The sequence below is a fragment of the Ornithorhynchus anatinus genome, chromosome 16 (genome assembly GCF_004115215.2).
Source record: "Ornithorhynchus anatinus isolate Pmale09 chromosome 16, mOrnAna1.pri.v4, whole genome shotgun sequence".
Taxonomy (NCBI): domain Eukaryota; kingdom Metazoa; phylum Chordata; class Mammalia; order Monotremata; family Ornithorhynchidae; genus Ornithorhynchus; species Ornithorhynchus anatinus.
In genome coordinates this window covers 30,565,125-30,580,913 of record NC_041743.1, presented here as the reverse complement: position 1 = coordinate 30,580,913, position 15,789 = coordinate 30,565,125, and the positions used below count along the sequence as shown (strand labels likewise).

At 40.6% G+C, this 15,789-nt stretch overlaps 1 protein-coding gene across 3 annotated transcripts in view; it reads left to right on the top strand.

Annotated features, from left to right (window-relative positions):
* Positions 1-15,789, top strand: part of SHOC2 (SHOC2 leucine rich repeat scaffold protein) — a 58,761-nt gene that overhangs the window by 26,730 nt on the left and 16,242 nt on the right. For all 3 annotated transcript variants that reach the window (XM_029080337.2, XM_029080336.1, XM_029080338.2), the window contains exons 4-5: positions 13,726-13,856; positions 15,220-15,408. In XM_029080337.2, the coding sequence (XP_028936170.1) occupies positions 13,726-13,856; positions 15,220-15,408 (320 nt within the window). The remainder of the gene's footprint in view (positions 1-13,725; positions 13,857-15,219; positions 15,409-15,789) is intronic.

Genomic DNA, 15,789 nt, shown 5'->3' with positions numbered 1-15,789 from the left:
GTGACAGGTATTCAAAGCACAGAAGGGACCTCTGAGCAGATAACCAAAGAAGTTGTTGATCCTAGGAGGCAACTTCATTTAGAAGTGGGCTATTGGAGTTCAGGTAATAAATAAGGAAATACTCTATTTTTGTAGGTATCTTTTAGGGGAATGAGTGAATCAATCAGTGGTATTTATTGAGTTCTTAATGTATGCAGAACATTGTCCTAAACTCTTGGGAAGATACAGTACAACAGAGTTGAGTATGTCAACAAGAAACTGGCAATCTATGGAATTAAGCCTCAAAATGAATTTATGTATAGCAAAATCATAGGCCTGGATTTTTTTTTTAACTTTCTCACAGAAAAGTGGCCTGACTCTTAAAATTCCTGGATATCATTTAAAAAAATATATTTCTTTCTCCAAAGGTAGATATGGGAGCTTGCTTTGGAAACTGCTCCCAGTTGCCCCTGGATTTCCTTGGTCCTAATTTGTATTTTCACTTTCTGATTTTTGCATGCATTTCAGAGGGATGTCCAGTTTGTCTTGAAGCCTCAGAACATAAATGAACATGACTTGCCTAACAGTGGCTGCAAGCCAGTGTTGATGGGGAGCTTTAGGGAAAAAAGTGGAGCATCATTTCTGCTGCTTGCTGTTCCTCCCTCACTCAATCAGTTGCTTTTTTATGCTGTGCTTATTGTCCTCGGGAAGTCCAACAGCCCGCCTAGCTCTGCGCTTTGTAGGCAGCTGGACTCCCAAATGAGGCATGGTATCCACGCCTGTATTCCTTTTGTATGACATTAATGTGCTCGTTTCCACACAGGCAACTGAATCACTTTTGATATATATTTTTGTTTTCTGAGCTAGACTTTAAATTTGCCCAAAGCTGTGCGAGCACTTCATTTTAGAAATCCCATGTAACCAAATCTCTACTCTGTGTGGGAGGCTGCTGCAGAAGAAACAGTCCTGAAATTAGTAAAAGGTGGTTAGCCATTCATTTAAGTATGTGCACCGTGTTCAAATGTAACTGATGATCTTATGAGATGATGAACTGAAAACCTAGCATTTAACTGCCCACTAGCGTTTGCAGGGTACTTAGAAAATATGTTGATTTGGCTTGAAAGAATGAATGTTAATTCATTCAAGGAAGGGATGTCACCATGGTTCTTTCTGTTGCAAGAATTTAAAATGTAGTAACTCTCTCCCCATCTCTTTACATCAGACCACCACACTCCTCACCCCCAAAGCCTTATTAAGATCCGTCAGCTCCAAGCGCCTTCCTCAATTAAGCACTCTTTCCCCCAAATTTTTCTCCCCTTTGCATCAGCTATGCATTTGGATCTGTACCCTTTGGACACTTGGTATTCACCCCACCCTCAGCCCTACAGCGCATATATGTAAATTAATACATTAATGTCTGTCTCCCCCTCTAGGCTGTAAACTCACTGTGGACAGGGAATATGTCTACCAACTCTGTTGTACTGTCCTCTCCCAATTAGTAAGTGTTCAGTAAACACCATGGATTGAATATAAAGTGATCTTTAAGAGGTAATTTCTTAGATTCTGTTGCAGTGTGGGATTTACAGTGTTGAGTTGTTTTCTTGTATCAGAAACTTCAGCTAAATCAAAATATAGAGGGTATTTTTTTAAAACTTCTGCTCTGGTTATTTCCATAAAAGCAGTACTTGTAATTCTGGCTACTAAAGCTATTTGCTGATGTATGCAAGCATTCTTATGCTGAACTAGCCATCTGATTTTTTGGAGGTGATTATTTTTGTATGGGTTGAAAGTATCTCCGGTCTCGATTCTTATCTGTTGGAGACACTCATGTTTTAAAAGCTCAACACTGTAATATAATAGAGCAAGCTGAACAAATGTAGAAGAGTTCACAAGTAGAGAAAGAGTTAAATACTTTTAAAAAGTTAAAATCTGGCAGGGATCAACCTACATTTATGCTTATTACAAACATGATCATTCAGCAACATTGGCTTTATTTCTTAGTCATGATGGTTCAACATTGAAACAAGCTGTGGCTTGATTTTTAGGTTGCAGTTTGTGTGGTTAGAACCCTTTAGTGAAAATGGTTTAAGAGTCGAGGCCAGTGCAAGGGATGAATCACAAAACTCTTAAGTGCCAAACTTTGTAGTTCAGAACGATTCCAATTTTAAGTTTAGACTGAAGCATTTTCTGCACCTCATCTCATCCATTTTCCCCCCCATCTTTGGTGTTTGCAGGGAACGTTGCACTTGGTATTTTGTCTGTCCGTAAATCTTAAACATATCCCTTTTCCTGAAGGGTAGATTACTTTTTCTGCAAAGGTATTTCTTTGGTTTAGCATTGGTGTTAGAGTACTGTTTGTTTTCAGAGTCAACATATCAGCAAAGAGTAGCAAAATATCATTTAACATTCTTCCAAATAAATGTTCATTTAAAAAAAAATCTGCCACAGATCCTTTATACAATTTTCCACCTATCAGGTTTGTTTTTTTTTAAATTGCCACTGTTTTGGTGTGGGAAAACTTTGGGAAGTAAATTCATTGTCTAAACTTTGTTCTTTGCAACTTCGTAGAGTTTCTAGAAATGTTTTCTAAATATTTTGGAGAGAAATCATTGAAACATAAGGGTTTTTGTTTAGTTTATAAGAGCGAAGTTTCAATAAGAGTCTTATTTTGCTTGTTGGGTGTTTCTCAGATAATAAGCATTTGGAGTTGTTAGCTTGCCAAGCTTTGTTACCACAGAAAGCCTTGAGGGTACGCTATAAGATTGCTAATAAAAATAGAAAATGTCTTTGAAAAAAGGGCCATTTTCTGGCTAATGTTTTACTGAGATGGGGCAATAGGTTAGGGGAAGCATGTGTCACAAGAGACAAAAATAATAGGGTCCTTGCCCATTATTGCTGCTTACAAGTAGGCAATTCTTGTCTAAAGCACATTTCATTTATCAGTTGTATCTACTTTTTTGAACAGTAGTTTATATCCAAGCTTAAATTGCAGGGAGTTCTTAGGAAGTGACCTAATGTCTTGTTCTGCAGATACGGCCTAATGCACATTCATATCAATATTTCAGTTGAAATAGCAAATTGCCTAGTGTGTTACATCATTTCCAGTAAGAAAATTGTGCAGTTGTGCTCATTTCAGTTGTTTGCAGAGCAGAGATGTACTGCACACTCTCTAAATTCTATACTCTGGAAGTTATAATTTACCTGTGTTTTTTTCCAATGGACTACCTTTGGAATGCATACAATTTTAAAGGTAAAACTTGTAAATGTGACATTTACTGATGCATGGATTCACATTAAGTTGAAAAAATTGTGTAAAACCCACACATATGGTGAAACAGCTAAGTGAATATAAAGAAACTTGATTAACAGGCCCCATACAGATTAGGAAAAGCAAGTGTATGCTTGGTGATTTTAAATACACATTACACTTTTGAATAATCTTCAGAGAACATGAATCCTTAATAGGGAGGATCCCGAAGAGTCAGTCCATTTTTATTCCTCCTGGTGGGGCTGTGCTTCAAAACCTTCCTTTTACAGATGGTTGCCTTGCTCTCTTTTAAAGATTCCTCCGAAGGAGATTCTACACCAGTGCTTTGCAAAAAAAAAAAAAACAAACAAACCAATTGACTTGTATATGCAGCCCTCATAAGATTTTGATGGCAATACCCTTTTGAAATGAGGGTTTTGTCTCCCGGAAGGCTCCCTGATCCCCAGTGGTCTAAATGTGTGTAGATTGAATGGAGGCATGGGGAGGAAAAAACATCAAAGACAAGACAGTGTGGGAGGGGAGAGAGTTGCTGCTTAGCCCAGAGACTGGCAGAGAAAGAAAGCCTCACTCCTCCCTCATCCCTTCACTGCTAGTCTCCCTCTAGTTAAGCTCCCTTTTCTCCTCTCCCACTTACCTCTACCCTGTTTTCTCGTATCTGTGTCCTCCCAGACTCTTCAACTCTTGGTGCCCCCATGACAGCTGAGGAGAGTCCCACCAGACTTCTTTGCTGTAGGCACCAGGACCGACCCAGGAGTTAGCTCTGGTTATAGGATGGTGTGGTAAAGGTCTTGGAGCCACTGATTCTTCCTCCTTCTTATTGTGTCCTCTTCCAGAGCTCATCACTTGTTCCAGCTCAGGGATCTGGGAGCCAGCGATCTCCCGTACAGTCATCCTGGCAGTCTCCCCAAAAATCTCTGGTTGAATCGAATTAGTAACAGGGCAGGGTAAATCTTCCTTAGAGAGAAAACTTAGCTGTGATTTTTTTTTTTCCAAAAAAAATTGTATTGGCTCCCTTGGTTTTAAAAATGATGCTTACGTTAGTTGTTCAAGAGTTTTTAAAGCTTTTCAGAAGCAGCGTGGCCTAGTGGGTAGAGCACAGGCTGGGAATCAGAAGGACCTGGGAATTTTAATCCCGGCTCCGCCAGTTGGCTGCTCTATGACCTTGAGCAAATCACTTCACTTTGTCTTTGCCTCAGTTATCTCATCTATAAAATGGGGATTAAGACTGGGAGCTCCATGTGGGACATGGACTGTCTCCATCCTGTTTAGCTCGTAGTACAGTGCCTGGTACATAGTAAGTGTTTAACAAATGCCATAAAAGAATATTACCAATTAAAGTAACTTTAAGAAATTATAAATTCTCAAAACCATAAAAACATAAAGTCGTAGTGCTTTAGTCACTCATTGGAGAATGTAATACATGTGAATATGTTTTTTGTTTTTTTGAAGAAATAATTCATATTTTAAGAGAAAATGAACTTTTGGGTAAAAGTTTCTATTTAAATGTATTTCAGTCCAATGTATCTTCATTTTGACACTTTCACTGTCCCTTCAAGAATATCTAAGTAGCTAAAAGTCGGGTTCTTCTGTTACTTTGTGCATTTTAATAATGAAAGTAAATTTTAGACCAATTTTTGTGTAGAGCCCCAAGGTAAAGCAGGCATGTTCACCATGATCCCTTAATTGTCTTTCGCCTCCCATGTGTCTGGGAGCCAGCTCATACAGTAGAGGGTTTGAAAAGGGACCTCTGACCCATGGGAACCAACCCAAAGCCCAGGGCTACCCTCAGCATTGCTTCCAGCCCTGTGGTGCTCAGAAAGGAGGGCTTGGTCTGCTGTCAGAGCATTTAAGCTGTGAAGGCAAGTCGGTGCTACTGGAGGACGTGGCCTCCTGAGTCTGTTTTGATGCTGGCACCCCTAGAAACGTGCCTATTTTCGGAAGGTCTGCGTTTGGTCCTAGGAGGCCAGTAGCATCCTGGTATGGCTAAGGTAAGCTTGGGCCAAGCTTCCTTTAAGTTGCATGGTTATGTGGCCTAATACTTCTCGAGTAGGGAAGGCTATTATCATGAGTCTGTCATTAGAAGAATCATGCTAAAATACCTAGATTAGGTCTCAGCTGGGTCTGGGGAGAGGAAACCCAATACGTTCCCTCAGGCTAAAAAGCATACATTGCCCTCCTGGCAATTGGGTGTCCCTGCTTTTGGTCAGTGGTTCCTATTTGTGGCAGGGCTGGGGCCATTTTAGTCTTCCAGTTGTCCTGGCAGAGGTAAGAGTCCGGAGGTGATAAGGAGGGTGTTGGTAGGGTAGGTTTGGTGGGGTGGGAAGGACTCTCCTCAGGGCATTTAGACCCCTGTGATCAGTCAATCAATCAGTATTTGAGTGCTTCCTATGTGCAGAGCACTGTTCTAAGCGCTTTGGGAGGGTACAGTACAACCGAATTAGCAGACACGTTCCCTGCCCATATTGAGTTTACAGTCTAGAGGGAGAGGCAGAAATTAATATAAATTTATAGTGTACAATTTAAAGATATGTATGTAAGTGTTGTGGGGTTGGGGTGATAATAGATGCCCAAAGATCACAGATCCAAGTGCAGGTGATGCAGAAGGGAGAGTTAGCTGGGGAAAAGTGGGCTTAATTGGAGAAGTTCCCTTGGATGAGATGTGATGGATGGAGGAGATGGATCCCAGGAAGGAGACCCTCTTGCCCATTGATTAAATTGACTGCGGTCATAGGCAGCTTAGTAGAGCTAGGCTGTAAGCTTATTGTGGGCAGGAAACGTGTCTGCCAACTTGGTTATTTTGTACTCTTCCAGGTGCTTAGTACAGGCCTTTGCACACAGTAAGTGCTCAAGAAATACGATTGATTGATTGGAGAGCTTTACCACCATAATCATGGCCCAAATAGTTTCTGCTGCATCCTGGATACTTTACTTTTTTTAGGACATGCAGTTTTTCCAGCTGAATAGCAGATGGACTTATTAAGCAGCATATGGTGGAGTTTTGAAATTGTCTGCCACAGTTTCCCCCCAGCACCCCTTTTGAAGTGGAAACACAAACTAGGGAGTAGTAGGAGAACCCATCAAATATCTTTGCAAATTAGCCTCTGAGGTGGTTTAACAGATCCTATAGGTATTTGTTCCATTCCAAGATCACTCATTTCAAATGGATTCAAATCAAAAAGTCTATTGTAGCATCACTGCCCCTGGAGTATCAGTGGTTCAAGTCAGATAGCCTGCGTGGATGACGGAGATATATTAGGCACACAGCAGAGGAGCTAGTTTTGAGTAGTGCATAAATTGCAAACATGATTAATAATATTCACAGACCTAAACTGAGTAAAAGTGTGTTGAAAAAGCTGACTTGTCCTAAGAATTATTTGAACTGCAGAGTTCATTCAGTTTTCAAAGGCTTTTACTGAAACCTGAATCCTTCCATCAAACTGTGGGATGCGCTCTTCCTGTGAAGATTTGTAAAAAAATACATATCCCCATTCCTCAGAAACTTCAGGTGGTTGCCCATCCATCTCCTCAGCAAGCAGGAACTTCTCATCATTGACTTTTAAGACAGTCAGTCAGCTGTGTCCTCCTACCTATTCTAACTCCTCTCCCGCTACAACCCTAGAAGTTCCTCGTGGGCAGGGATCACGGCTAGCAATTCTCTTGTACTCTCCCAAATGCTTAGTACCTTGTTCTGTACACAGTAAATGCTCAATAAATACCACTGATTGCACGCTTCGCTCCTCTAACACCATCCTACTCACACACTTTGCTCTTCTAATGCCACCGGGCTCTCTGTGCCTCACTCTCTTCTCTCTTACCACCGGCCCCTTGATCTCATCCTCCCTTCTTCATATCCAACAGACTACCACTCTACCCTGTTCAAAGCCCTGTAAAAATCACATCTCCTTCCGGAAGCCTTCCCTAATTAATCTCTTATCTCCTCACCCTATTTTCCCTCCTTAGTGTATCACCTAAGCACCTGCATCCACGTCCACTTTACCCCCACCCCCAAAGCACTTTTGTATGGAACCTTATACTCTGTAGCTTCCTGTAACTTTAATTTATTTTAATATCTCTCTTCCCTGCTAGATTGTGAGCTCCTTGAAGACAGGGAGGATGTATGCCAACTCTCTTGGACTCTTCCAAGTGCTTAATGTAGTGCTCTGTCCTTTAAGTGCTCAATAATTACCACTGATTGAAAGAGTAATAGTGGCATTTAAATGCTTACTAGGTGCCAAGCACACTGCTAAACTCTGGGGTAGGTACAAGATAATCAGGTCTCACCTGGAGTTCACAGTCTGAGGAGGAGGAAGAACAGGAATTGAATCCCCATTTTGCAGATGAGGGAACTGAGGCACAGAGAAATTAGGTAATTTGCCCATGGTTCATTCAATAGTATTTATTGAGCGCTTACTATGTGCAGAGCACTGTACTAAGCGCTTGGAATGAACAAGTCGGCAACAGATAGAGACAGTCCCTGCCATTTGATGGGCTTACAGTCTAATCGGGGGAGAAGGACAGACAAGAACAATGGCAATAAATAGAGTCAAGGGGAAGTAAGTGGCAGAGCCAGAATTAAAACCCAGGACCTCTGACTCTCAGACCTGTGCTGTTTCCACTAGGCCCTGCCCCTTCCCAAATTCACAAAGCACACCCATGTAAAAACAACTAAATTATTTTAAAGGGCAAGATATGTAGTCAGGCCTAAAATTCCAAGGTGGTGTAACAATTTGAAGGTCACAACTTTAGAACAGGTAGTCAGTGTTGCTGCTCAAGTGCTAGAATTCTGTCTTTCAGATATCAATGCTAATATTTAGGGATATATTTTTTAATATCCCCAATACCCCCCTCGTTCATCTCTGCAGCTCAACTTTCCCTTTCAGACTTATTATGGACTGCATATCCATGAATTTATCCAAACCCCTCTTGAACCTCTGGTGATTTTCAGCCTGCACAACTTCCTGTGGTAACAGATATACTTACCACCCACTGTGCAAAGAAGTATTTCCTTTTGTTTTGAAGCTATTACCTTAAATTTCAATGGGTGCCCCCTTCCTCCTGTTGTTGTAAAATTTTATGAACAACAATTTGATGTTCATCCTGCCTACGCCCTATCTGATTTTTGTAAATTTAAGTCAGGATCTCTCTCCCCCTTCCTCTTTCCTGACTGAAAAAACTTAAATTTCTTGGTGTGCTTGCAAATGACAGTTTATCATTGCCTTGGTTGCTTCTCTCTGACCCTGATATGTGCTTTCCTAAAATGCAGTGACCAGAACTGCATGTGATAGGGGCGGTTGTGTATTCTCAAGTCATAACCCTTTTAGACTGTTGACCCAAGTATGTGTAGTAAGCAGAATGGAAAAATACAGATACCAAAATTAGAACCACTTTTCCTCAAACCATCTTTGAAATAGGATACTGCATTATTAAAAAAAAGTCTTTCAAAGTGAAAGGAAATCAAGCATATAGATGACAAACATATAAGAGAGAAGGGGAAAATGTCACCGTTAAATCCTTTTACAAGAGTGTAGGACTTGGTTTCCTTTTCCCCTTAGACACCCTTAGTCTGAGCCTCATATGGTACAGGAACTGTGTCCGATCTGATTATCTTGTATCAAATGCTGTTTGGCACGTAGTGAGGGCTTAATAAATACCATCTTCAAAGCTTATTTTTATTGTACTTACTGCGAGAATGCAGCCTATGAATACACCTGAATTCTAATCTCATCTCAAGGTTTAACTTCCTCAGTGGCTTCAGGCAAAGAATTGAACCTCTGTGCCTCAGTTTTCCTGTTTGCAAAATGGAGATAAGAAATCGTCAGGATGTTGAAATTCATTAAAGAGGATTCATCCGTTCATGTTTGGTAAACACCTTGAAGATGAGAAGCTTCTTGTCTGTGCTAAGTAGTGTTGTCTTTAGGTGCAGTTGTAAATATCTTTTTGGTGGGAGCTGGTTCAAAAGAATCCACAAGGTGTTGTTTAAATAATAAATGAGTCCTCCATCTAATCCGAGGCAGGTCGTTGTTAGCATAGTTTCCAAGCCCTTGGAAGAGAGGACTTTAAATGAGCACACCTTCTTACCTGGAGTAGTGACAGTAATGGAGAAGGGGAGGATGGTCAAGTGTGGGGAATACATCCAACCCACTGTTTCTCTTTTGTGAGACTATGACCTGTCAGTTAATGAGTCACGTTTATTGAGCACGTCCTGTGTGCAGAGTACTGTATTAAGTGTTTGAGGACGTGTTTCCTGCCCACAACAAGCTTACAGTCTAGAGGGAGGAGATTACCTTTGGTAGTCAAGTAGAATTTTATTTTTAGAGGATAATGTCACTCTTGGAAGTTTTTTTTTAAAAAAAAGTCAATTTAGGTAATTTGGTCTTTATAAAATAATGAAGTGACAGATGTCACTTCTCTGACAATTAGCAGTCAGAGAGATTGTGACTTCTTAGTTTCCTGGCTCTCTGACTTCTCCTTTTCTTTAACTGTGTGTGTCTCATAAGACTCAGGTTGGGATCCACCCCAGGGAGGAAGGAAGGAGCACTGGAAGCTTCAGGAGGGAGTTAGAGGTCTGAACTAATGGGGTGGGGAGCGTTGACATTATGGAGGGAGAGGTAAAATTGTCGAGTGGGAGAGAGAGCAGAGATGTAGCAAGCAAGGATATTTCTGAAGTTGTCCTGGTGCCTGAATTTCAACTAGTAGTACCCATCAGTAGCACAGACCTCCAGTGAATACTCATTTCTTTTTGCAAAAAACAAACTTCCGACCCTCAGAGTTCTCCTTGATACCTTTCCACTCTCTTCTACTGCTGCACCCAGCATTTACTTTTCCCTCCTTTCATGCTATAGGGTAGCAAAGATAATGCATTCTTGCTTGTGACTCCCCATTTCCAACCCATTGCTCATTCCTTTCCCCTAGCATGTCTCTCCGTTCTTAACTGAGATGGTTAGGAGGCACATGCTGTAAGCTATCCATGCTTGGGGCTCAGAAGACTAAAGTGAGTTTCGACTTATAAGTTGCAAGTTGTATAGCTTAAAATTTCGGGTTTGTGGCTGTGAAATCTACCTACCCATTTCCCTCCCTGCTTAAAGAGTTACCTCTTCTAAGAGGCATTTCCTGGTTAATCTTCTACCATCTAGGTCATACCACCCATCTGTCATTTGAGCATTCAGGTGTTTGTTTAATTTTGCTTCTAATAATTATACTTATACTCTTTGTTACTGATATGTGGCAGTTTTATCCACTTGCCTCTCCCTTTAGATTGTAAACTCCTTGGGGCCAAGGACTATCTTGTATGTTCCCAAGTGCCTAGTATGCTGCACTGTATCCAGTAGGGACTCGGTGAATGTTTCTGAAAATGGTGACTAGTTTCTTTTCTGGACTGGGTAAGCCCTCTAAAAGTGTTTTAGAAGGTTATTTCTGCTTAGGGAGGGTATGCTTTTTCGAAGATAATATTTTGGAGAGAAAAATGCATTTGGGGCTTCAATTTGCATAGCAGAAGCCTAACATTAGGTGATAGCGTAGCATAGCTGTGTGGGGCAAACCAATATTATTGAGCCTAATGCTACTAATCTCACTTCTGCACTGGGCCCCAAAATGTCCTCCTCCTTGTCCAGTTGGCTCAGACCCCTTCAGCTGTGCACTGCCATCCTAGAAGTCATTTTTATTGAGCACTGACTCTGTGCAGAGCACGGTACTAAGTACTTGGGTCAGTACAATCTAACAGTATATGGAGTTGGTAGACACTTTCCCAATCCAGAGATCAGACACGATTGAGACAGGGTGAGTGTTGGAGAATGCAAGACCACCTAAGTGCCCAGGTGGGAGTTGCCTGTCAGGTAAACTCCTACACTAATTGGCTTGCATACTTACTCTCAGTTCTCCTAAAACAGAGGATTGAATTCTTGTGCATTCTAGTATTTGGGAAAATCTGTCCTGTTGTAGTCACACACAAGCAGTGTGGCTTAGTGGAAAGAGCCTGGGCTTGAGAGTCAGAGGTCATGGGTTCAAATCCAGGCTCTGCCACTTGTCAGCTGTGTGACTGTGGGCAAGTCACTTCACTTCTGGGCCTCAGTTACCTCATCTGTAAAATGGGGATTAACTGTGAGCCTCACGTGGAACAACCTAATTACCCTGTATCTACCCCAGCGCTTAGAACAGTGCTCTGCATATAGTAAGCGCTTAACAAATACCAACATTATTATGATTATTATTATTCCAACATCACTACCTCCAGTATGCAATCAGACCTAAGTTATTGAGTAAGCATTCTCTAATTCTCTACGATGCTCTAACTAAAACACATAGTGAAAACACATGTTTTGGCAAAGCTGGGTTAGTGTAATCCAGGACCAGAATCCTCGGTCAGCATGACCAAAGCCAATTGCTTTCAGACCTTGTTTGTGAATTGCCACGAAGGATGACTGTATATATTTTCGTTACCCTATTTATTTTGTTAATGAATTGTACATCGCCTTGATTCTATTTAGTTGCCATTTGTTTTTACGAGATGTTCTTCCCCTTGACGCTGTTTAGTGCCATTGTTCTTGTCTGTCCGTCTCCCCCGATTAGACTGTAAGCCCCTCAAACGGCAGGGACTGTCTCTATCTGTTGCCGACTTGTTCATCCCAAGCGCTTAGTACAGTGCTCTGCACATAGTAAGCGCTCAATAAATACTATTGAATGAATGAATGAACTAGTTGCTATTATTTGGTTAATGTGCTCAATATTACTGGTACTCAAAAATTTCCCAGAATCCATCTGTGCTTTTAAGCTTGCAGCTTGATTTGACCCATACAGACAGAATTAAAGTAAAACATGTACCAGATGGAACTTTATGATTTGAAAGATCAAAGAAGAAAGGAAATCTGACAGCGAAGAGTTGTGTGCATCCAAATGGCTTCGTGGAAAAAAAGGCTATGTGAAATATCAGCATCTAGGTGTGCAGTGTGTAGTTCCTAAAATCAGGAACAGCAACGTTTAGCTCAAAGTGAGGCCAAGAGTCTCTTTGTTACTATAAAACCCGGCCCTTTGCAGAGCTTCTCTATGGTATGATGTTAGAAGAAATTAAGGGGGTAATGAGAGATGATCAAGGGTAGTGGAGAACATATGGGAACAGTGAGAAGCAGCGTGGCTCAGTGGAAAGAGCCTGAGCTTGGGAGTCAGAGGTCATGGGTTCGAATCCAGGCTCTGCCACTTATCAGCTGTGTGACTGTGGGCAAGTCACTTCACTTCCCTGTGCCTCAGTTATCTGTAAAATGGGGATTAACTGTGAGCCTCACAAGGGACAACCTGATTACCCTCTATCTACCCCAGCACTTAGAACAGTGCTCTGCATTTAGTAAGTGCTTAACAAATACCAACATTATTATGATTATATGGGTGGGGTAGGAGATAATTCAGTAATAAAATGTAAATTTATATTTTCCACTGTAAAAAAAAAAAAAGGCAGTGTGGCCTCATAGAAAAGAGCATGGGCCTCATCTCGGTTCCATGATTTGCTTGCTGTGTCACCTTGAGGAAGTTACTTAACCTCCCTGTGCTTAAGTTTCCTCATCCAAAGGAGGGATCCAATACCTGTTCTCCCGCCTCCTTAGAGCTCCATGTGGGACAGGGACTGTGTCCAACCTGATTGTCTTGTATGAACCCCAGGGCTTATACAGCAGTGTTTGTCATATAGTAATAAGTGATGAACAAATACCACAGTTATTATTATTGCAGTTTGAAAAATTTGAACCTTTTAGACAGCAGCTTCCTTGCAGATTCATTTACCCCCTCTAACACTCCCTTCCCCCCCTACCTCTCAACTAGTATATTTGGGCATCTGTAAATATTCTTTGTGTTGTCAATATACTGGATCAAAGTAAACTTTAGGAAGGAATTCTATATCTGTTGAAATGAAGATTCACGGAAGTGTAGAAATCAAGTCAAAAAGTAATTTTTCCTATTCCTGAAGTCACATACTTATTTCGTCTGTCAGCCCTTTGAGCCCTTTATCAAATGCTCAGGACTCCCGAAAAGACTTTATATATGGTCAGTTATCACATATTTGGAAATTACTTTCTCAGGTAATACATTTAAAACAACTTTCCATTTAGGATTCAGTCGTATCTTACTGTAATTTGGGCCCCTCTGTATTCATTTCCAGAATTAGAGAGGAATCTTGAATTTGATCTGCTACAAAATACAAACTTGTTGCTAGAGAAGGATAGTTGAAACTTCCCAAGAGTTTTCTAAACAAGGATCCATTAAAAACTTTTGGAACATTGATTCTTAAGTGTGTTAGTTTCTGGCAGGGAAATGAGTGGGCCTAGAATTGATTTTTAGCTTAATGTTCATTGGTGTCTGTTCAAGATTTTAAAAACAACAACAGAAGAGTATTACCTAGTTCTGAATGATGGATCTCTTTGGCTAATGCATATCCAGTTGATTGCTTTTGTGAGAACACTAGATGTTCAAACCGATGCTTTTCTTTACTTTTGCAGGAAACCTATCCAGTTTAAATCGTCTTGGCCTAAGGTACAACAGATTGTCAGCAATACCCCGTTCTTTAGCAAAATGCAGTGCACTCGAGGAGCTTAATTTGGAGAACAACAACATTTCTACTTTGCCAGAGGTAAGAAATGGAATGGGCCATTTGAAAGACCGACCTGTAAAAGTTTAAGTATGGTTAAAGTTTTCGCCCATGGCAAGCATTCTGATGATTAGAGTCATCTAGTATCAGTAAGTTACCCTCACCGCTGCTAAGGTGAGAAAGAGAGCGGGGAAAGAAGAAGGTAGCAAGACTCTACTAGCGGGGAAAGAAGAAGGTAGCAAGAGAGAAAGCAGTTTAAAAAGAGCAGAAGGGGGCAAAAATAACTGAGGAAAATTGGTATAAATTTCTGTGCAGTGCCCTGTGAATCTCATTCTTGTTTCACTTACTGGAACTGACTGTAAAAGCTATTGAGGAAAAGCTGCCTGGCTGGTTCTGAGAACAATGCTAAATAGCCCCACCCAGTATAGGTACAGAAAGGTACTGTAGGAAGACTGCAAATGCAAAACCACAGGCTGGTAAGCTTGTTCCGTATGAAGATAAATATTCATATATTATTCCTTACCACAAATTGTTGCTCTATCCAATTATGTTAAAGTGTAGTGGTAAGTTTTAGGCTTCTCTGGAGAGCCATTTCAAGAATTAATGGGATGGTATTCTTTCTAACATAAAACCTTTTGGTTCCCATTTTCAAATGATAATCAGGGGCCAAGATGCAGCTTCAAGTAAGACATTGTTTCATTTCACTGTTTATAAAGATTAATTATTTGTTTTCTATGTAATCATTTATAATTAGTTCACCTTTACCTTCCTGTTTCCCCTCCCTTCCCAACCTACCAGCTTGAATCATCCAGTATGTATTTGCCTATTGTTAGACCCAGTGACAACTAATTGTCAATATGCCAATTGAATAAAAGTTCAGATATGAAAGCATGGATGCATGCACTGACTTAGTGATGCGAAGTCTCTGAGCTTACAAATCAGTTGTTCATATGGATTACCCTGTTGCATAAAGCACTGCCAGTTTTATCTTGAATGTGCTGAGTAGCTGAATGAGGCATGCCATACATAGAGACAATTGCCATATTATGCATTCTCGATACTAGTCTCTGGAGGGATGGAGAAAAACAGTGGGACCTAATGGGAAAGGAGCTTCTCTCAGGGAAGAATTTCTAGAGATTTGATTTATGTAACTTAGCCAATAGTATGAAATTTAAGAGGTAAGCTGCTAACAGAGACCTTCTTTATCTTGTTTATTTGTATTGTAATTTGAAAACAAGTAGTGTCACCATATTGAGAAATAAAATTCCTGGTCATTGGAATTTCAGCCACAGATGTTTTGTTTAAAAGTTTTAGAGGTAAATACAGTAGGTGACCAATCATTAAGTCACTGACTGAGTCGCTGTAGCAAAAGTTCTTTTTTATTTGTGTGTTTCACATTCTACAGGGCCTCTTATCAAGTCTCGTGCACCTGACCAGTTTGACTCTGGCTAGGAATTGTTTCCAGTCCTACCCTGTTGGTGGCCCATCCCAGTTTTCCACCATCTATTCCCTCAACATGGAACACAATCGAATCAATAAAATCCCATTTGGAATTTTTTCTAGAGCTAAAGTATTAAGCAAGCTGAATATGAAGGTGAGTCCCTATTCCTGTTATCTTAAATGAAGACATTCTTTTGCGTTACATTCTAATTTCAGTTCATTTGTGAGATGTTGTAGTTGTGTAGGACTTTCTGAAAAACTAAGACAAACTCAAGTGTGTCACAGATACATATAAATTGAGCAAACCACAGCCTACAGTCGAAATCTTCTGGGGTCCACAAGTTTAGATGGAGTGGGGGATGTCCAGGTGTACTACCTGTATATGGCATGGTGATGGGAAGCAAATTTTAAATTGAAAAATCCCAGTTTCGTGACATAAACTCAGAAATATGGGGTGTTATCTGTGCAGCAGATCTATAAACCATTCATACAGGAAATTCAGACCTGGAAATAAAGAGTAATAATAACACATTAC